This window comes from Pelophylax lessonae (genome assembly GCF_965119305.1).
Source record: "Pelophylax lessonae genome assembly, chromosome: 1".
NCBI lineage: Eukaryota > Metazoa > Chordata > Amphibia > Anura > Ranidae > Pelophylax > Pelophylax lessonae.
In genome coordinates this window covers 794,317,437-794,339,832 of record NC_138768.1, presented here as the reverse complement: position 1 = coordinate 794,339,832, position 22,396 = coordinate 794,317,437, and the positions used below count along the sequence as shown (strand labels likewise).

At 47.6% G+C, this 22,396-nt stretch overlaps 1 protein-coding gene across 1 annotated transcript in view; it reads left to right on the top strand.

The window, feature by feature from the left end:
* The window catches only part of EVC2 (EvC ciliary complex subunit 2), a 316,078-nt gene that overhangs the window by 124,281 nt on the left and 169,401 nt on the right, over window positions 1-22,396 (top strand). The window contains exon 9 of the mRNA XM_082263099.1: window positions 17,367-17,515. Within this exon, the coding sequence (XP_082119225.1) occupies window positions 17,367-17,515 (149 nt within the window). The remainder of the gene's footprint in view (window positions 1-17,366; window positions 17,516-22,396) is intronic.

Here is a 22,396-nt window from a genome sequence, read left to right as displayed (position 1 = left end):
TTCTTTTAGATTTACCTTAAACTATGTAGTGCAAGGGCCTGCCTGATTGCATACAAATTTAAAGTGCTTGCTTTTGACCTCATTTTATATGGTTTTGGTAAATATAAAGGAAAATTGTACAAGAAGATTGTATTATGTAGGGCCAGCCTAAGGCAGGCAATACACGGTGTAAATTTCTTTCCTACAACCACGGGTTGCAGGAAAGAAATTTACTCAATGCCCTCATCAACACAGACAGTGTTTTACATGGGAATCACTCGCAATATTAGCAAGTAAAATCCAGCAGGCTGGTTGTACCCAAGTTGATCAACTTGGTACATTCAGCCGGGCCATACACTTTTCGAATCTCACCCAGTTCCTGCTAAACTGGCCGAGATTTGAACCGTCTATGGCTGGCATAAGGATTGGTTCACAACAGTGGCTTCATTAGAATGCAGTCGCTGGTGTGCTGTAGGATGACAGCAGTGCTGATGCACCAATTGCAGTACATTGCACTGTTTTACTTTTTTTTTCCTTCTTTTTTTAAGAACTTTATTGAAATGTCACACAGTGACATAATCTAAACTGCTACTTTGGGGAAAAGAAAGGCCATATTTCTGGCTGACAATTTACAGGAAATGTCAAAGAATCGCAAAAAGACCGCCCTGGAGATTTTCATCAAGTCTCCCAATTTGTTTTATGGCCCAAGTCCCCAACAGCTAGGATGCTGAACAGCCCGTTCGCTTTTTAATTCACAGCAAAAACTTCCTGCTGTGTTTGTCCTCTTTTATGTATCTGCCGCAAAAAAAGACAAATGGCATTATTACGTGCAATCTTGCCCTTCCCAGCCTTCCCTATGAAGTCCAGGGCCCAGAAAGATTTCCAATATCTAATCTGTCTGTTCCACAAACACACACTCCCTTGTTCTGATGCCTCAGGCTGTGGCTCTCATCTCGGCTTGTTTGTGAGCAGTGGGTGATATTTAGCTGTGCGAGGGCCGCTGGCTCTGCATTATATCCTCTATTTCACGCTGATCCAATAATGACTATTTTGATTCGATAAGAATCCTATTATAATGGAAAAACTCGGAACACATTTTTGTTTCCAAGAACAAATCCGCTAGCTGCCTTTAATGTCTCTGGTTTCATGGAAAGCTGAAAGCTACAAAAATAAAATCCGTTCTTCTTCCTTAATATGAGCACGGTTAGTAGGCAGGTAAGGTTGCCACCTGGCCGGTAAAAAAGGGACTTGTTGCCATCTGATCTCTGTAAACCAGATTGTACCTACAAACGTTCTTCTCTTTATATTGAGCATTGAAGCACTTGCTTCAAAATGTAGAATTGTACATGCTTTTTTATTGTGCTCTGAATACCAATCCATGCACTTGTCACTAAGCTTCGCTTTAAAAATGATACCCTGTGTCGCTTTTTTGGTTCTTCAAAGCATCTTCAAAGCCTCCATAGAAGTCTGTGGCAAAGTTCACTTACAGCACCTGCAGCTTGTGAGAGGCTTTTATTCAGCTTTAAAAAAACAAATGTGACCAGCGCTATGGTATATATGAATATAATATGCAGGTATAAGCTGCCACCAACCTACCCTTGTACAAAACAAGGGTAGAGGGAAGAAAAGTTGGTAACGGCGCTACCTGTTTGAGAGGAGATTGAGATGGGATGATGATCTATAGTGCAAGAATTTTTACCCAAATATCTCCATCATAATAAAAATCCTAAATCCAGTTTTTCAAACATACAATAAATAGTTTGCTGATAATAATTAAAGTGCATGTGCCAAATAAATGCTGATTGGGCATATACCAAGGCCCACAAAGAGTGCTCAGTGCCGAAAAAAAAATATGTTTTATAAACTATAAATAAAACAAAAGTGCACAGTGTGTGATAAAATGTATGATCTTATACAGTGCTTATGGTGATGTGTATCAGTGAAAAAAGTACCAGTGTGATTAGTACTCAATTATTTTTGTCTTGTTTTGTGTAAGGTGACATTGCATTTAGGAAACAAATGACATTTAAAAATAAATAAATGAAACTGTCCCTTTAAGGGTAATAAAAATAGTGCCAGTGAATGAGTCCAAAGTGCTATGTAGCAAGTGATGCTGGTGAATCTCGTGCCTATACCCGTAATGCCCACTAGGTATCGCACTCACCCTTCTCAACCCCTAGATGCAGGGTTATTTGATTGGCTGATGTTTATTAGTAACCTCCAAAAACGAATGAGCAATCCGGGGCGTCCTTTGTATCTGAATGTGAGCAGGCTCAGATGGGCCTCCAAGAGATCTTCTCACGATCTAGGTAGCTCAAACAGACAAAAACCCCATGGTGTAGTACATAACATAATGCTGAAACAAGTGTAGATGACTCACAATTTGGAATGATCACGATCAGTGAGATACTTCCGCGTTCCACGGCTACAGCTCTCCAAACCGAAAGTGACGTTGACGTACGAGAACTCCTCCCTACGCGTTTCATCATACAGACGTCTCCAAATCATTCCAAATTGTGAGTCATCTACACTTGTTTCAGCATTATTCAGCAGAGCTGTGGGTTACTACTGAGTGGGGCATTAGCAGAGCTGGGGGTTACTCCTGAGTGGGGCATCAGCAGAGCTGGGGGTTACTACTGAGTTGGGGGATCAGCAGAGCTGGGGGTTACTGCTGAGGGGGCGATCAGCAGAGCTGGGGGTAATCACTGATTTCTTTATTTTTTTCCTTTTTTTTTTTTTTTCATTTAGTGATTTTGTCAATAACATGCTTCCTGTCCTAGGGTGACTACTTTTTCACTACATTACTACACTAATCCTCAGTGGGCTGCAGCCTGTGATTGAGACACATTTTTCAGCAAGCTGACTTCTTTTGAGTGGGAGTGGCCACACATAAATCGAAATAGGGCCAGTTCCTCCTGAACCAGCTGAATTTCAACACATCTATGAGCAGCTTTAGACAATGTTATTAGAATGTTAGGACAGAAGAACACCCCCTCTCTATTCTTCTCTATAACATAAGGAGAGGTGTATTGTAGTCCTAAACATTTTCTGATAACCTTGTCTGAGACAGCACTGGATTTCCTGCAGGATCAATGTTTTTTTTTTGTGCACCTAAACTGATTTAATAACCACTTTAGTTGTATATTTACCATACCAAAAAGGGAGCAAATAACATAAGTTCACTGTTAAAGGGGATCTTTAGTCAAAAAAGAAATTGCGTTTTGTTCAATCACTTAAGGCTGCCTTCTTTTTGGCAAGTATAGCTACTGTATGTAAAAATATAAAAATATGTTTAAAATCTAGTAATGCACTGTCTCACCCTGCTCTGCACATGCTCAGTTGCTCACTGCTTTTTGGCAATGTGCTGAATTTGTAAAGGCCGATCTGCTGACAGTTTAACCACTTTAAGACTGGAAGGATTTGCCCCCTTAATGACCAGGCCCTATTTTGCGATTCGGCACTTCGGTTACTTTTAAGGACAATTGCGAGGTCGTGCGACGCTGTACCTAAATAAAATCGATGTCCTTTTTTCCCACAAATAGAGATTTCTTTTGGTGGTATTTGATCAAAAAAAGAGCGGCAATTTTGAAAAAAAAAAAAAACAATATTTTTCACATTCTGCTATATGACATTCTCAAAATAAATAAATAAACGAAATTTTTTAACATTTTGGGCCAATTTGTTTTCTACTACATATTTTTGGTAATGAAAAATTGCAATAAGCGTATTTTGATTGGTTTGCGCAAAAGTTATTGCGTCTACTAACTATGGGAAAGATTTATGTCATTTTTATTGTTTTTTGGGGGTTTTTTTTACTAGTAATGGCGGCGATCTTTTTTTTTTTTTGCGGGACTGTGACATTGCGGCGGACAGATCGGACCCCTAACTGACATTTCTCTATCGCTCATTGACAGACGTAGTCCTCGGTGATACAGCACCTTCGGGTTATGTTGCCTCCACAGGAGTAGGACTAGACAGGAAATAAAATGCTCTGGCCACACCCTAGGGGCAGTCCCCGAGGGTATATCCTCTCTCTCTCTGCCACAGCAAATCAGTTTTTTCTCTTACGTCCTCCGACAGTCGCCGCCTCTTCATATTCGTCACATATGGGGGTATTAGACTTTGCTCCGAAGGAGTAGCTAGGCAACAGAATATGTTAACAATAAAGCTTTTAACATATCCCACCCTCAAGGGGTGGTCCCCTCAGTCAATACCCTCCTACTTCCTGCAACCATATCTCAGTTTTAATGTTTAGCTTGTCAGGAGTGGCTGGCTCTCTCTGTGCTGGGACTTTCTGCCCCAGACTCTTTCTTCTTTTTAAAATTTTGTTTGAGTTTTCTCTCTACCTTTACTTAGCTGTTATTTTGTCAGCGTTAGTTAGTTCTTCGGATGAAGAGGATCATGCGGACTGGGTCTCGGGCTGATCCCCCTGGTCGCAGGTCGTGGGTCAGTGGCTTCCCAGTCTGCCATCGAGCGTTCAGCCAGGTAACGCTCCTGGCACAGTGAACGACCCATCCCTGTTCGGTGCAGGGATGATTGGTGAGGTGGCTACCTCACTGGACGCTGTGTGGTTTCTTAACCTCCATTGTGTGCGTCTTGAATGCGACTCTCCCTGCCTCATGTGCAGCGGCTTGTTCGCCTGTGCGGGTCCCCCACGCCATGTGAGGTAAGTGTATTTATGTGGGGACCTGTCTGTCTGGGGGGGTGTCAGTCTGGGACTGTGTAACCTGCCTCTATTCACACTGCTTGTCTCCCTATCTCTCGGCTGCATGCTGTGGGCTGCAGGGGGGGGGGGGAGCTGTATGACACTGTGTGTGTCAGGCTGGTCAGTGTGAGAAGCTGTGTGCTGTGGGGCATGTTTTTTTGGCATGTTTGGGCATATACAGCGATCGCTGCGGCGATCTGACATGTATTCTGATTTTGGAATGTAATGTGTGTTTTAATGCACTGTGGAGCGGCGGTTTCGGCGCCAAACGACGCCATTTTGCCTACACTCGCTCCGGCCGCATGTTTTACATGCATGGCGGCCATTTTCTTGTAGCCTCCATAGGCTTACATAGAGCGCCCTGGCAGCATCACTTCCTCTTTCCAGGAACACCGATCGAGGCAGCAGCAGCGGCGAGGGTCTCCTCAGGTTTTATCCTTCTGTTCTTGCTATCCATTGCCTGTGTTCAGTTTGCATATTCCCTGTGGGGGTCTTATTGTGCTTGAGTGTGGTGCGGTGGGCTGCGCTTGCCGCGCTTGCTTAAAAGGGGCAGTTAACCCTTTGTTGTCTGGCATTACAGGGGCAATGGATTCTCAGGAGGGCAAATTTCCTATAGCATTGGTGGAAAGCCAGGGGACCGCTGTTTCCCCCCCAGGGGGGGATTTAGCCACTATTGTGGCTGGCCTTGCTGCTCAGGTGCAGATGCTGGTGGCTGCTCAATCTACTAAAAGGCCCAGAGTTGCTCTTTCCTCTGATTCTGAGGGTGAAGGTGATGGGGCTGTTATGGCGGGGGCCTCCTTATCGGGGTCCCGCTCCTCTCTTGATCTAGTGGGGTCTGAGGTGGAGGCTGAAGTTGAGGGGGTTGATAATTCTCCCCCTGGCTCGCCTGAAGAGCTTGCAATCATGGATGAGTTGATTGCTTCCATTAAGCAAACGCTGCGTTTGCAGGACGAAGTGTGTCCCCCCGCTGCCTTGGCGGCTTATGGGACGCAGAGAAAACGCAGGACGCCGCAGGTTTTTCCCTGCAATGATGATTTTCAGCGCGCTGTTAAGGACCAATGGCGCAATCTGCGCAAACCTTTTGCGGTACCAAGTAGATTCAAGCTGCGTTATCCTTTTTCGCCTTCCACTGATGAAAGGTGGTGTGTGCCTCCCCCAGTGGATCACGCAATTGCGGTTTTGAACAAAGCCACTGCGATTCCTGCAGAGGATTCCCCTGTGTTCCGTGATGCCACGGATAGGAGACTGGAGTCTCTTGCCCGTCATACTTATTCTGTTACGGGTTCTATGCTTAAGGCTCTGTTTGCTTCTCTCATGGCGGCCCAGGCGATCGCAAGTTGGACGCAGATGCTTAGGCGCGTCCTAGTGGCCGACTCGGCCTCGCCGGCGACCCTGGATATGGTGGATCAAATCCACCAGGGTGTCATGTATCTGTGTGATGCGGACCTGGACCTGGTTCCGTTGGCTGCACGTGTGCACAGCGTGGCGGTGTTGTCTCGCCGCCTGGTTTGGTTAAAATGTTGGTCGGTGGACCAATCTTCACGTAAGACCTTAGCCAATCTACCTTATGATGGGTCTCGCCTTTTTGGGGAGTCCCTGGATGTGTTGATTAAGGGGATCACCGGGGGTAAGAGCACTCTCTTGCCCCATTTCCCCAAGGCTAAGGGGGCTTCTGGGAAGAAGCATGCTAATTTTCGGCCCCCTCAGGGGTCCTTTCGTGCCTTTCGGCCGCACTACAAGGGCAAACCGTTCAAAGGTCAAGGCTCTCAGAAGAAGCCCTGGTCTGGTAAACAGAAGTCCGGCCAATCCGGATCTGCAGCCCATAACAGTTCGGCCTGAAGGGGCGCCCTCACCCAGTTTTGGGGTGGGGGGACGCTTGCTCGGTTTTCTTCAGCCCTGGTTGGCCCGTGTGCGGGACAGATGGGTTCAGGAAATCGTTCGATCTGGTTACAAGATCGAGTTTCTCTCTCGGCCGGAGAGCAGATTTTTTCCCTCAAATCTTCAGCTGTCTCCAGAGCGCTTGCGGGACCTGCACCTGGCGGTGCGGGACCTGAGGGCTCAGGGAGTGGTGGTTCCGGTGCCTCATCGGGACAGGTTTCGGGGGTTTTATTCCAATCTGTTCACCGTGCCCAGAAAGGAGGGCAAGGTCCATCCAATTCTGGACTTGAAGGCTCTGAACCGCTCTGTGCGGGTTCGCAAGTTCCGCATGGAATCCCTGCGGTCGGTGGTGGCTGCCCTGGTTCCGGGGGAATTCATGGCCTCCATCGATTTGAAGGATGCGTATCTTCACATCCCCATTTTCGAGGGTCACCAGAGATACCTTCGGTTTGCCATTGCGGAGGATCACTACCAGTTCGTGGCGTTGCCCTTTGGTCTCGCCTCGGCTCCGCGGGTCTTCACCAAGGTGCTTGCACCGGTTCTGGCATTGAGGGCCCAGGGCGTTTCTGTCCTGGGGTATCTGGACGACATTCTGGTTCGGTCTGCGACCAGCCAGGGTCTGGAGAAGGACCTGTCTGTCACGATGCAAACTCTGCAGGAGTTTGGTTGGACGATAAATTTTCCAAAGTCGACACTGAGTCCGTCGGTTCGTCTTCCCTATCTGGGAATGATTCTGGACTCAGTGCAGGCGAAGGTCTTCCTGCCGGAAGACAAACTCAGGACTCTCCAGGAGGAAGTCAGGTCCCTCAGGGACGTTCCGCACTCGTCTCTGCGGACGTGTATGAGATGTCTGGGATTGATGGTCTCGGCCTTCGAGGCGATTCCATTCGCCCAGTTTCACACGCGGGGTCTCCAAGCGGAGATCCTGTCCAGGTGGGACGGGCGAACTCAATCTCTGGATCTTCAAATCTCGTTGAGTCATCGCACCAGAGGAAACCTTCTGTGGTGGCTCCAGTCCCCGTTGGTGTCCGGGGGCAAGTCGTTTCGTCCGATCTCGTGGACGGTAATCACCACGGATGCCAGCCTGTCGGGCTGGGGTGGAGTTCTGGGCGTTCTGTCCGCCCATGGGACTTGGTCGGAGGGGGAGTCTTCCCTTCCGATCAACATTCTGGAATTGCGTGCGATGTCTCTGTCTTCATCGCTGGACGGACCGGCTGCAGGGCTGCCCGGTTCGGGTGCAGACGGACAATGCCACGGCGGTGGCCTACATCAACCACCAAGGGGGCACCAGGAGTGCCCGTGCGGCTCGAGAAGTGGCCGACATTCTGTCTTGGGCCGAGATTCATGTCCCGGCGATAACGGCGGTTCACATTCCGGGGGTGGAGAACTGGCAGGCGGACTATCTGAGTCGCCAGACCCTGGATCAGGGGGAATGGTCTCTCCACCCGGCTGTCTTCCAGATGTTGTGCGCGAAGTGGGGTCTTCCAGATGTGGACCTGTTCGCGTCTCGTCTCAACAACAAGGTGAAGAGGTTCGTGGCAAGGACGCGCGACCCTCGGGCAGACGCGTCGGACGCGTTAGTGGCCCCGTGGCATCAGTACAGGCTGATGTACGCGTTTCCACCGATTCAGTTGCTGTCCAGGTTCCTTCGCAGGTTACTCTCGGAACGCAGCACGGTGATTCTTGTGGCACCGGACTGGCCTCGCCGGTCCTGGTACGCAGACCTCGTGAATCTGGCGGTCGACGCCCCGTGGCGTCTGCCTCTTCGAGACGATCTACTGTCTCAAGGACCGATATACCATCCTGCTTTACAGTCGCTGACTTTGACGGCCTGGCTGTTGAGACCGAGGTCCTGAAGGAGAGGGGTCTCTATCCAGAGGTCGTTCATACTTTAATCAACGCGAGGAAGTCTTCCTCAGGGAAGGTTTATTACCGTACTTGGAAGGCCTATTTTGCCTGGTGTGAGTCCAGGGGGTTTTCACCCCGCACGTACTCGGTTTCCCGTGTGCTGTCTTTCCTTCAAACGGGTGTTGATCAGCGTTTGGCACTGGCTACGATAAAGGGTCAGGTGTCTGCACTGGCCGTTCTGTTTCAACGTCCCGTGGCTTCCAACTCCTTGGTTGGCACTTTTGTTCAGGGTGTGCGGCATCTGGTCCCCCCTAGGCGGGATCCTCTGCCCCCTTGGGACTTGAATCTCGTTCTATCTGTGTTACAACGTGCTCCTTTTGAACAGATCAGGGAGATCTCGTTGTCTATGTTGTCCAAAAAGGTCGCCTTTTTGGTGGCGATCACTTCGGCTCGCAGAGTGTCGGAGCTGGCGGCTTTGTCCTGCAAGTCTCCGTACCTGGTTATTCATTTGGATAAGGTGGTCTTGCGACCTAATCCTTCGTTTCTTCCGAAACGAGTTTCGGAATTCCATCTTAATGAGGATATTGTCTTGCCTTCGTTGTGCGCGAAGCCTAAACATCCAAAGGAGGTGAGATTGCATTCTCTGGATGTTGTTCGGGCGATAAGGGTTTACCTTAAATCGACTGAGTCTTTTCGAAAGACGGACTCCTTGTTTGTTCTTCCAGAGGGTCCTCCGAAGGGCATGGCGGCTTCGGCCTCTACCATCGCCAAATGGATCAGGCAGACCATTGAACAGGCGTATGCCTTGCAGGGGAAGGTTCCCCCTGTACCTGTGAAGGCGCACTCTACTAGATCTCTGAGTACGTCTTGGGCCTGTCGTCATGGGGCTTCTGTAGCCCAGGTGTGTAAGGCGGCGACTTGGTCGACCGTGCACACTTTCACAAAATTCTACAAAGTAGATGTTCAGGCATCGGCGGATGCTTCCTTTGGCCGCAAGGTTCTTAGTGCGGCTGTTCCCTAGGGTCCCTTGTTGGGGACTCCTGGCTGTTGGGATAAGTTTTGTATCCCCTGGTTTTTTGTCTTTTCCTGGGTTGTTGCTCCTGTTGAGCACTTGTTTTTTGCTGTTGCCCAGCTGGTTTCCTTCCTTTGGTAAGGTTCCTTTCTTTGATGCGGAGACTGCGTTGCCTTTCGGCGCGGATGCGTTTCCCACCCCTCATGTTTGCACTGCTTTGGGACGTCCCCATATGTGACGAATATGAAGAGGCGGCGACTGTCGGAGGACGTAAGAGAAAACGGAATTTTTGTAAAATCTTACCTGTAAAATTCCTTTCTCTGAGTCCTCCGACAGTCGCCGCCCCCGCCCCTCTTTTGGGGTTTGGTTGTATACTCTACTGCTATTCCACTAAAACTGAGATATGGTTGCAGGAAGTAGGAGGGTATTGACTGAGGGGACCACCCCTTGAGGGTGGGATATGTTAAAAGCTTTATTGTTAACATATTCTGTTGCCTAGCTACTCCTTCGGAGCAAAGTCTAATACCCCCATATGTGACGAATATGAAGAGGCGGCGACTGTCGGAGGACTCAGAGAAAGGAATTTTACAGGTAAGATTTTACAAAAATTCCGTTTTTCTGTCTAGTCAGGAGTAAGGACCTAGATACCTTGCTGGGATCTTCGGTCCTGGCAGGATTTTTTCCTTAGAAAAGATTTTTTTTAGACAGCTTTTTTTCTCCAGTGTTCCTGTGAGATCTTCAAGCAAGAAAGCTGAACTGGGCGACGGGCGGGATGTTGAGATCCAGTGGTCACCCCAGTTCAGCCTACGAGCGCGTGCAGGCCATAGCTCCGCGCTGGGTCGGCCGCGACATAGTCCCACTTGAGGGGACTGACCCTGCGAGTTAAACGTCTCGCTGAAACGCCAAGGACCATGAGTCACGGCGTCCGTATTGGTCGACAGCCCTCCAACTTCGGTGGAGAGGGGTACTGTCAGGAGTTGGCGCCCGCCTGGTTCCGGTATGGTGAGTAATATGTTCCCCTTTTCCCCCTGACGGGTCTTGTGGTGAACGCGGGCCCCTCTCTGTAATGGTAAGGATGGGTTCCCCTCTATCCTATAACATAGCACAGATCCCCCTATATTGAGTTTAATTTGTGTGTACAAAGAGCCAGCAGGCTTGGTTTGGGAGCTGACAATCTAATTACAAAGTATGTTTAAAATGATTGTAATATGTGGCAGCACTGGAATCTTACTGTGTTACTAGAAGCATCCTACCTGTCAGAAGCCACAGGACAGGTATGCGGCTTGCCAGGTCATTCCTCCAGCTGAAGCAGGTCTCCCGACGGCCACGCGTTTCCGCCAGGGTTCGGTACCGCCGGTCAAGCTGATCTCCATGAGAGAAAGATTTTGCGATGCCTAGTTACTCTGCAGGACGCCGCTATGCTGTATCAGACCGCCGTAGATCGCACGAGGCCGCCATTTTGGCGTAGCCTCGTGTCTACAGCATGGGGGCGGCCATGTTTGAGGTGACTCAAACACCTCCTGGAGCTAGGGGAGGCACCAGAAGGCGTGCAGAGGGGCGGAGCCGCCTCCTTTCTTCCCGGGCAGCCAGCCAAAAAACTTCCTGTTTGTGAAGACAGCGCTGTAACCTGTTGCAAGTGAACTCTGAGCATCAAGTGGTGAGCCTGGGGGTCTATCTCTCTCTCTCTCGATCGATAGGGATCCCTAGCAGGTAACACTGAGGGGCTTTTGTGGCGCTGGGGGTCTGAAAAAAAAAAAAAGTTTCTCTAGCGCTCATCGACAGACGTAGTCCTCGGTGATACACCACCTTCGGGTTATGTTACCTCCGCAGGAGCAGGACTAGACAGGAAATTAAAAAGCTCTGGCCACACCCTAGGGGCAGTCCCAGAGGGTATATCCTCTCTCTCTCTGCCTCAGCAAATCAGTTATTTTCTGTCTAGTTAGGAGTAAGGACCTAGATACCTTGCTGGGATCTTAGGTCCTGGCAAGAATTTTTTTCTAAAAGGATTTTTAGACAGCTTTTTTTCTCCAGGGTTCCTGTGAGATCTTCAAGCAAGAAAGCTGAACTGGGCGACGGGCTGGATGTTGAGATCCGGTGGTCACCCCAGTTCAGCCTACGAGCGCGTGCAGGCCTTAGCTCCGCGCTGGGTCGGCCGCGACAAAGTCCCATTAAAAGGACTGAACCCGCGAGTTAAACGTCTCGCTGAAACGCCAAAGACCATGAGTCACGGCGTCCGTATCGGTCGACAGCCCTCCCGCCCCGGTGGAGAGGGGTACTGTCAGGAGTTGGTGCCCGCCTGGTTCCGGTATGGTGAGTAGTATGTTCCCCCTTTTTCCCTGACTGGTTTTGTGGTGAACGCGGGCCCCTCTCTGTATGGTAAGAAAGAGTTCTTTCTATCCTATAACATGTCACAAATCCTCCTACTTTGAGTGTGATTTTATGTGTGCAAAAAGCCAGGAGGCTTGGTTTGGGAGTTAACAATCTATTGTATACATGTTTTAAAGATGTAATCTGTGGCATTCTGGGAATCTTATGGGTTAAGTATAAGCTACCTACCATTTAGAAGCCACGGACATGTAGACTGCCTTCCAAATCAGATCTCCAGCTATTAGCAGGCCTCCCGAACGGCCATGCGGTCCGCCAGGGCCGGTACCGCCAACCACGCCATATCCCCATGCAAAGAGAGTGTTGTGTGCCTGCAGCACACCGCTAGTCAGCACAGGCCGCCGCCATTTTTTTTGCTGGATCGCACGAGCCGCCATTTTGGCGTAGCCTCGTGTCTCCAGCATGGGGGCGGCCATGTTTGAGGTGATCCTACACCTCGTGGAGCTTGGGGGAGGCGCCGGAAGGCGTGCAGAGGGGCGGAGCCGCCTCCCTTCTTCCTGGGCAGCCAGCCAAAAGACTTCCTGTTTGTCAAGACAGCGCTGTAAGCTGTTGCAGTTTAACTCTGAGCATCAAGTGGTGAGCCTGGGGGTCTATCTCTCTCTCTTTCGATCGATAGGCATCCCTAGCAGGTAACACTAAGGGGCTTTTTGTGGCGCTGGGGGTCAGAAAAAAAAAAAAAAAAAAAAGTTTTTTTCTTTTTTATCCAGGAAGTAACTGGAGTTATCATGGACCCTGCCACACATATTCCCCCACCTGTTTCCCTCGAGGGGGCCTCGGGACCCGCCGGTGCACAGAGTATAGAGTCATTTACAGCAATTTTGGAGTCTATGGTGGCTCGGGTGGAGGCGGCCTGTCAGGGACGGGGGTCAAGGAAGCGACCCCCGCCTACCCCTATACCATCTGACACCTCTGACTCAGATTCAGAGATGGTCACGGCAGTTGCAGGTTCCTCTGCAAGGGCTGTTATCCCAGGTAAAGCCCCCTCAGACAGTGAGGAGGACGCTTCTTCTCCTGCTATAATTCAGGAAGAAGCATTGGTGGACGCACTAGTTGTGGCAGTGCAAGAAACCTTAAAACTTGAGGCTTTACCGGCAGAGGCAACTGAAACAGAGAGGCCTTTCGGTACTAATAAGCCCATCAAGATGGCGAAGGCTTTTCCGGTACCTAAATGTTTTGGTAATCAGATTAAAGGAGAATGGGAGCATTCTAGACGTACCTTTACTATTTCCAAGCGTATTGCTAGACGCTATCCGTTTGAGGAATCCATCATTAAGAAATGGACGGTACCACCAGTCGTGGATCCGCCTATTTCCAGGCTGAATAAAGCCACGGTTATTCCAGTGGAGGACACTTCGTCCTTTAAGGATCCGGTGGATCGAAAGATAGAAGCAGAGTCCCGCACTATCTTTTCTCTGATAGGGTCAGCATTTAGACCAGTAATTGTTATTGGTCTAGTTTCCCAGACACTTACGGAATGGGCGAAAATGGTACGCCAAGATCTTAGGGGAAAAGATATTCCCCAGGAGACATCTGATTTGATGGAACAGATCATACAAGGGCTACGGTTTATCTGTGACGCGGCCTTGGACACAACTCCCTTATTAGGGCATGCATCTAAGTTAGCAGTGATCCTCAGACGTGTGCTGTGGTTAAAATGCTGGTCAGCTGACCTAGGTTCCAAAAAGACCTTGACCAATCTCCCTTTTCAGGGGAATCGTCTATTTGGGGCCAACCTAGATGAAATCATTAAGGATGCCACTGGGGGCAAGAGCACTTTCTTGCCACAGGCTGCAAAAGCTAAGGGACTTCGCAACAAGCGAGGACCTTTCTTTACCGCCCATAAAGGGCGCCCGGCTGGTACTAGCGGGAAAGGCAAGACTCCTCCAGGAGGATTCAAGAAGGGCTGGTCGGACAAGCAGAGGACCAACCCAGCCAAACCCGAAGCAAAGGAGTACACAGCCTGAAGGTGCGCCCCCACCCGGTTTCAGGGTGGGGGGACGTTTTCACCGGTATTCAGGACATCAGATCGAGCATCAACCACTACTACCGGTGCGATTCTTCCCTTCCAACATTTAAGTACCACAGGAAGCGGTAGTTACCGTTCCCTGAATAGATCTTTTCCTTTACCCTTTCCTAAGATTAGTCCCGATACCACACAGGAATCGGATCTGGTTGACCAGATAGGCCAAGTAGCCTCTAGTCGGGTGACTTCGGTCCCTGAGGTTCAACCAGAAAAGATCACCCTTCCTGATAACTATCAGGTATCTGATAAATGTGTGGAAACAGAAAACGACCAGACTTCCTCGGATGGTCGGGGCCAGATAGCTCTAGGGACGCCTGGTTCAGATCCTATCAGCGCCAGTGGTCCTAGAAATTCTAGGCTGGCCTCCCCAAGCCGGCCTGGCCGACTTGGACATGCTAGTCGCAGACGTTCCGTGGGAACTTCGTCTCAGGGAGTGTCTGTGGTCTCAAGGACCAAGTTACCTTCGTGCTTTACAGTCGCTGGTTTTAATGGCCTGGCCATTGAGACCCAAGTACTGAAGGACAGAGGTTTGTCTACTTCAGTCATTTCTACCCTTATTAAAGCAAGGAAAGCGACTTCCAGCAAAGTCTATTATCACACATGGAAGACTTATATTGCGTGGTGCGAATCTTTAGGATTTCCTCCACGTACCTATTCGGTGTCTCGAATATTGGCCTTTTTGCAACAAGGGGTTGAGCAGAAGCTAGCCTTGAGCACCATCAAGGGTCAAGTTTCAGCATTAGCAATCTTCTTTCAGAAACCTTTAGCTACCAAGTCCTTGGTGCGGAATTTCATCCAGGGGGTGCGGCACCTGGCTCCACCAGTCCGCGCGCCCTTACCGCCCTGGGATCTTAATTTGGTTTTGTCGGTTCTACAGAAACCTCCTTTTGAAAACATCAGGGAGATTCCCTTGCTTACTTTATCCCAGAAGGTGGCCTTCTTGGTGGCTATCACTTCTGCACGCAGGGTGTCAGAACTGGCTGCTTTATCATGCCAGTCCCCATACTTGGTGATTCATAGGGATAAGGTAGTACTCCATCCTAAGCCATCCTTTCTTCCTAAGGCGGTTTCAGATTTTCATCTGAATGAAGATATTGTACTACCTTCCTTGTGTCCTCAGCCCAATCATCATCGGGAACGTGCGTTGCATTCCTTGGATGTGGTTCGGGCAATCAGGGTATACCCGAAAGCTACGGAATCGTTCCGTAAGACGGATTCACTTTTTGTGATCACGGATGGCCCCAGAAAGGGGTTGCCTGCATCTTCCGCGACCATTGCCAAATGGATTAGACAGACGGTGGTACAGGCTTATTCTATTAAGGGTCAGAGTCCTCCGTTCCCTGTTAGGGCACACTCCACTCGAGCGCTCAGTACTTCCTGGGCCTTCCGCCATCAGGCGTCAGTGGTCCAGGTATGTAAGGCGGCCACCTGGTTGTCGGTACATACCTTTACAAAATTTTATAAAATTGATGTGATGGCATCGGCGGATGCCTCATTTGGCCGCAAGGTTTTGCAGGCCGCAATTTGAGGAGACCGGTTGTCTACCTCGAGGGTTTTTTTCTGTTTGAAAATTTTTTTGTTAAGTCTCATCATTAAGGATGAGCATTGTAAACTTCTAGTTGGCACCGGTTGGGCCTTCTAGATTTGGATTTGATTTCCATTTTCCCACCCCTCATTTGTGATACTGCTCTGGGACGTCCCGAAGGTGCTGTATCACCGAGGACTACGTCTGTCAATGAGCGATAGAGAAAAATGGATTTTTGTAAAATCTTACCGTAAAATCCTTTTCTCTTAGCTCATTGACAGACGTAGTACCCGCCCCTCTGTTTTTGAGTTGGGTTGGGTAAAATTCTCTAAACACTGCTTTTGTGACATAACTGATTTGCTGTGGCAGAGAGAGAGAGGATATACCCTCGGGGACTGCCCCTAGGGTGTGGCCAGAGCATTTTATTTCCTGTCTAGTCCTTCTCCTGTGGAGGCAACATAACCCGAAGGTGCTGTATCACCGAGGACTACGTCTGTCAATGAGCTAAGAGAAAAGGATTTTACGGTAAGATTTTACAAAAATCAATTTTTTTGACAATTGACATTACTACATTAATCAGTGCTAAGAATATGCACTGTTACTGTAATGATGACACTGGCAGGGAAGGGGTTAACCCTGTGGGTGATCAAAGGGTTAAATGCGAGCCTAGGGGGGTGATTCTAACTGTGGGGGGGGGCGTGGCTTCTGAAATGACCATAGAGACCTGTGATCCTATGTAGAAGGATCACATGAGTTCTATGATCATTTCAGGGAGAAGAACGGTCAGCTGAAGGTTTACAACAGCTGACCGTCCTTCTCACTCATTGGGGAGTGATCGTGTGTGTCAGGAGCCGCCTGACCCGTGCATCGGCTTCCCCGCTGCCAAGTGGGGACGGGAGCGCGCCGTTGGTGGCACACCCCCGCCCCCTTGCTTCCCACGAGTGACTGACGTAGGTGCGCAGGAGAGCCACCCTGCTGCAGTAAAAAGGCGGCGGCTGGTCGGGAAGCGATTAAAGATTTACTGCTGTTCAGGGGCTCTGGGCTTAAGCAAAATGGCAGCAGAGACGCTGGGACAATGCTGGAGGCAATTTACAGCACCCACTTCTTTTGGTAGCATATTTATTAATGTGTAATGTATGTTCCTTGCTAACGGATATTATTTTTTATCAGGTTGTTGTGGGTAAAGTTCTGCTTTAAAGCGGAGTTCCACCCTGGATTTTTTTTTTTTTTTTTTAATACCCCCGGGACAGTCAGGGCTAGTACATTCCACAATGGCTAGCCTCTGATCTGTCCCGGGTTGCACTTACCTGTTAGGACAAATACTTACCTTGAAAACATCTTGTCCAGCGCTGCCATCTCAGATGTGGGCAGCTTGAAGCCAGCGAGATCCCCTTCGGTGTCTTCTTCCGCCTTCTTTGGTCCCACGATGCTCTGCGCCGGCCCCGACGTCACTTCCGGGTCGCGCGCGTCATCCCTCTACAGCTTCTGGGCATGCCCAGAAGCTGTTTAGAAGGGGATGGCGCGCGCGACCCGGAACTGACGTCGGGGCCGGTGCAGGCGCAATGATTCCTGGGAGCTATGACGTTCAGCTCCCAGGAATCATTGCAGAGCCAGGAAGTGACGACGGGCCGCGGCCGAGGAAGAAGGAAGTAAGGTAAGTATTTTTTCTTCGCTACGAGGTAAGTAAAAAAAAAAAAAATATGCGATTATCCATTTCTTTTTCAGGTGACCCGGAGCGAGAAGATGGAGGTAAGTATTAAATTAGGGTGGAACTCCACTTTAAGGTTTACTTACACTAAAGGAGTAATCACCAAAGGTGGTTATTCTGTATGTCATAAAGAACTGGGGGTAAAGGGGCTCAGATACAGCCAATGGGGTACTACAGAGCTGCACATTTGTATACTTGGCTATGCAAGTAGGTATTAAGGGCTAATTGTTTTTATTTAGCAAGTGTTGCAGGTTCCTAGTTAATATTGGCCTTCTTCCTTGTTTTTGTCTCTTATGTGCACAGGGGAAATTGCATCGAACTTCTAGGGAATCAAAAAGTGAATCACCATCCAAAGCAGCTGATGGCGTTGCTGAAGATGTGAGCGTGACTGACCGCTTGATTGACATAATCGTCTTTGAGGAACCAGAACAAATGCTTCAAGCTTTAGATGAGTGAGTATTTTTTCCCCCCTCCTGTATTTTCCCCTTGCATCTGCAACCATCAACAAAGAATCCAGATTTCACAAATATAATTAGCCCTCATGGGGCAAGGTTTTTTTTTCGTTGATGCATTTATCAATAGTGGAACCTCGGCTTCTCAAATAAGAGCGTCTGTCGGTAAATTAATTTTTAGAAAGCTGACACACACACAAAAAAAATCCCTAAACCTGCCGTTTGTGCAGATCCGCAAAGGACACCTGCTTTTCCATAAATTCTTTAAAAGCTACAAATGGCTTTGTGTGGATTCTGTCCCAGCTGACGCAGATGCACCTGCGAAGCCACATTCTCTTCAGGGTCCTCAGAGAGGGAAGATGGATTATGTCTTGTAGGTAAAAAGTAATAGGCATTCATGAATGTTTAGTTACCATGTCTTATGCTCTGCATTATTTTACAATTAACTCCTTCATAAATAAGGAGGGGGTATTGTTCATTCCAGGCAGAAAGGTTTGCCAGTTTTTTGAGTTGATTCCGTTTGCTGCAAATCCAGTGAGTCACATCATTTTCCCATAAATTGTGATCTTGTAGAATATATACAGTATTTCACAAAAGTGAGTACACCCCTCACATTTTTGTAAATATTTTATTTTATATTTTCATGTGACAACACTGAAGAAATGACACTTTGTTTCAATGTAAAGTAGTGAGTGTACAGCTTGTATAACAGTGTCAACAGCTGTCCCCTCAAAATATCTCAACACACAGCCATTAATGCTTAAACTGCTGGCAACAAAAGGAGTACACCTCTAAGTGAAAATGTCCAAATTGGGCCCAAAGTGGCCACCATTATTTTCCAGCTCTGCCTTAACCCTCTTGGGCATGGAGTTCACCAGAGCTTTTACAGGTTGCCACTGGAGTCCTCTTCCACTCCTCCATGACGACATTACGGAGCTGGTGGATGTTAGAGATCTTGCGCTCCTCCACCTTCCGTTTGAGGATGCCCCACAGATGCTCAATAGGGTTTAGGTCTGGAGACATGCTTTGCCAGTCCATCACCTTTACCCTCAGCTTCTTTAGCAAGGCAGTGGTCATCTTGGAGGTGTGTTTGGGGTCATTATCATGTTGGAATACTGCCCTGCGGCCCAGTCTCCGAAGAGAGGGTATCATGCTCTGCTTCAGTATGTCACAGTACATGTTGGCCTTCATGGTTCCCTTAATGAACTGTAGCTCCCCAGTGCTGGCAGCACTCATGCAGCCCCAGACCTTGACACTCCCACCACCATGCTTGACTGTAGGCAAGACACACTTGTCTTTGTACTCCTCACCTGGTTGCTGCCACACACGCTTGACACCATCTGAACCAAATAGGTTTATCTTAGACTCATCAGACCACAGGACATGGTTCCAGTAATCCATGTCCTTAGTCTGCTTGTCTTCAGCAAACTTTTTGTGGGCTTTCTTATACATACTCTTTAGAAGAGGCTTCCTTCTGGAACTACAGCTATGCAGACCAATTTGATTCAGTGTGCGGGGTATGGTCTGAGCACTGACAGGCTGACCCCCCCCCCCCATCCCCCTTCAACCTCTGCAGCAATGCTGGCAGCACTCATACGTCTATTTCCCAAAGACAACCTCTGGATACGATGCTGAGCACGTGCACTCAACCCCTTTGGTCGACCATAGCGTGGCCTATTCTGAGTGGAATCTGTCCTGTTAAATCGTTGTATGGTCTTGACCACCATGCTGCAGCTCAGTTTCAGTGTCTTTGCAATCTTCTTATAGCCTAGGCCATCTTTATGTAGAGCAACAATACTTTTTTTTTTCAGATCCTCAGAGAGTTCTTTGTCATGAGGTGCCACGTTGACCTTCCAGTGACCAGTATGAGAAAGTGAGAGCGATAACACCAAATTTAACACACCTGCTCCTCATTCACACCTGAGACCTTGTAACACTAATGAGTCACATGACAGCGGAGAGGGAAAATGGCTAATTTGGCCCAATTTGGACATTTTGACTTGGGGGTGTACTCACTTTTGTTGCCAGCGGTTTAGACATTAATGGCTGTGTGTTGTTATTTTGAGGGGAGAGCAAATTTACACTGTTATACAAGCTGTACGCTCACTACTTTACATTGTAGCAAAGTGTCTTTTTTTCAGTGTTGTCACATGAAAAGATATAATAAAATATTTACAAAAATGTGAGGGGTGTACTCACTTTTGTGAGATACTGTATGTGTAAATCTTCCAGTCTGCAGACAATCACATTTAACCCTCCTCTTGTGTTAGGGTTAAACTGACCCGTTTTCCGGTTTTGAATGTCTATAAGTATCACATAAATTTGTTTATTGCATCAAGATTTTTTTACTTTGTCAGGAACCTCTATTTAAACAATGTAATAGAAAAATAATCCTTTTCACTAAATTATAAAATACTGTGGTGAAAATTAAGATGTTCATGGTGTTAGAGTCAATTCTGACCCAGTTATAATATAGGATTTTAGGACACTAATAAGTGCCAAAACTGAAATCATAAACACTCTCTCTGCTTAGTAACAGTGACAGCCAATCCCCTCTCAACCCTGTGAGCTGTAGTTAGGGAGGGGCCTATCTCTTTTCCTGCTTGTCTGCTTCTCTAAATAAAGTGAAGAAACATAGGACAAATACATTTCAGAGTTGCTGACTTTATTTTACCATTTTTTCAATTTGACAATGAGAGGTATGCTATCAAAAGAAAGGTCTAGGGGTCACACCAAAAATATTAAAACCAATCTTTTCAAGGATAAAGAAGCCTAACAAGGTAACCAAGAGGTAAGAAACAAATTTGATGATAAATAATTATTCAGAGGGTATTTTATGGCTGATTTAAAACACGGGTCAAAACTGACCCTAACATCATGGATAGTAACTGAATTCTAACATAAGAGGAGGGTTAAGTGGTTCTAAAGACTGAAAGTTTTTCTATGCATGAAGGTAAAAAAAAAACCTTCAGTGTGTAGCTCCCCCCTCATTGCCCACCTTATACTCACCCGAGCCTGATTGAAACAGCGATGTGCACAAGAGCTGATGCTCTCCGGGGTCTCTCCCTCCTGATTGCCTGAGATGTAGCAAAAGGAGCTATTGGCTAGTGGGGAGAGAGCAAGGGCAGGGCTAAACCGTGCTCTCTGTGTCTTATGGACAGAGAGCCGGCTCGGGAGCAAGCGGCTTGCTATTGGGGCACTCAGCAAGGGCGGTGGTGGGGGGGGGACCCAAGAAGCGGTTAATCATGGGCTGCTCTGTGCAAAACCACTTCACAGAGCCAGTAAGTATAACATTTGTTTTGTTTTCTTTAGTTTTACTTACAAATCCTTTAATTTTTGTATCTTGATTACATGATTCGATTTTTTTGTGATTCGTGTAAATCTATGTGGATCAGGAAAAGTGCTTTTTTTTTTGCTTCCCATATTTTCATAATATCGGCATATCATTAATTTTAAAGTCAACATCCCTGTTAATGCTAACACGTCGTACACCTCTTAACTTCTGAAACTAACCCCATCTTTAACCCAAGCACACTCCACACTCCTACCCACTCTGATGGCATCACAATTGACCTTGTTTTCTGCAATCCAGGTAACTTCTTCAACACCCTCTTTATCACTCTTGTTAACACCCTCTTATCCAGTCCTAGTCCATTGTTTACTACCTTTAAGGCCGGCCATACACGGTTCGAATCTCGGCCGGTTCAGCAGCAACCGTCCGAGAGTCGAACCCTTAATTGAAAGGCTGAATGTACCAAGTTTATCGATCGATCAACTTGGGTACAACCAACCTGTCGGATTCTCTTTCGATTATTGCTAGAGGCTGCTATAGCCATTCACCACATGTACTGTATTCTGCTGGAGATAGACACTGATTATTTTGACCTATCTGATGTTCATCTGTGAAGATCTGCAGAGATTATCGCTTTAAGCTTTCTGTGATATGCAAGATGTCGTTTGGATCAAGTCACTGTCTGCCTACACTGTTGAGACTGTAAGTTACAGCTATCTCACTACAACTGAATCAGTTATACAGATCACACTTGTTGTGCTTAGATCGGGGAAGCAGAACAATTCCTGTGTGGGTAAACATGCCCCTGCCTGGGTGTACACTAGTATACACCCCATGTGTACTAGTCCTTAGTAATGTGCCTTTTGCTCATTTTTTTAAAAACACTTTTTGACTGAACCTGGGTTTTAATTTTTTTTAAAGAAAGCTAGGAAAGCATCAAAAGGAAAGGTCAGCATTGGCAACCTCCTTATTTCTTTATGCTCTAGCATAAAGGTGACAATACATGCAGTTAAAAGAAATCATTGACTGATGGCTTGTTCCTTCCCCTACTCTAGTGACTCAGAAGAAGTGCATACAAAACCTTGTGCCACACCGAACAAGAGAGGCTGTTGTCTGGCTTTGAAAGGCTCACATACATGGCTGGCAGTGGGAAGGCATGATAAAGGCTTGTAAGGGGGGAGAACCAATGCGCTACCTAGGGTATATGATCAGTATTGGGTAAGATAAGACGATGATGAGTACCAACGATGGAACTGCTGCCAATTCTAATCGGTGTCACCACCGTAATAGCAAAGAGAGGGGATGGAGAAAATCAGCGCACGTTCCTGGTACAGATGGATAATATAATATTCTAATGATGATTTTCAATTATAAAATGTTGATGTACAGATGGATAAATATGCAAAATGTGTAAAATGAGAATAGAAAAAAGATAAAAACTCGTTATATTCGAATAGAATAGTAATATGACTATTAAGGCTTGCTTTAAAGTGACTCTTCTCTTTTAAACAACTAGTCAACCTGTGCTTTATATGCCCATAGCAAGAAAAGATAGTCCACCTAAAGTCTTTAGGGTTCCTAGGAGTCCA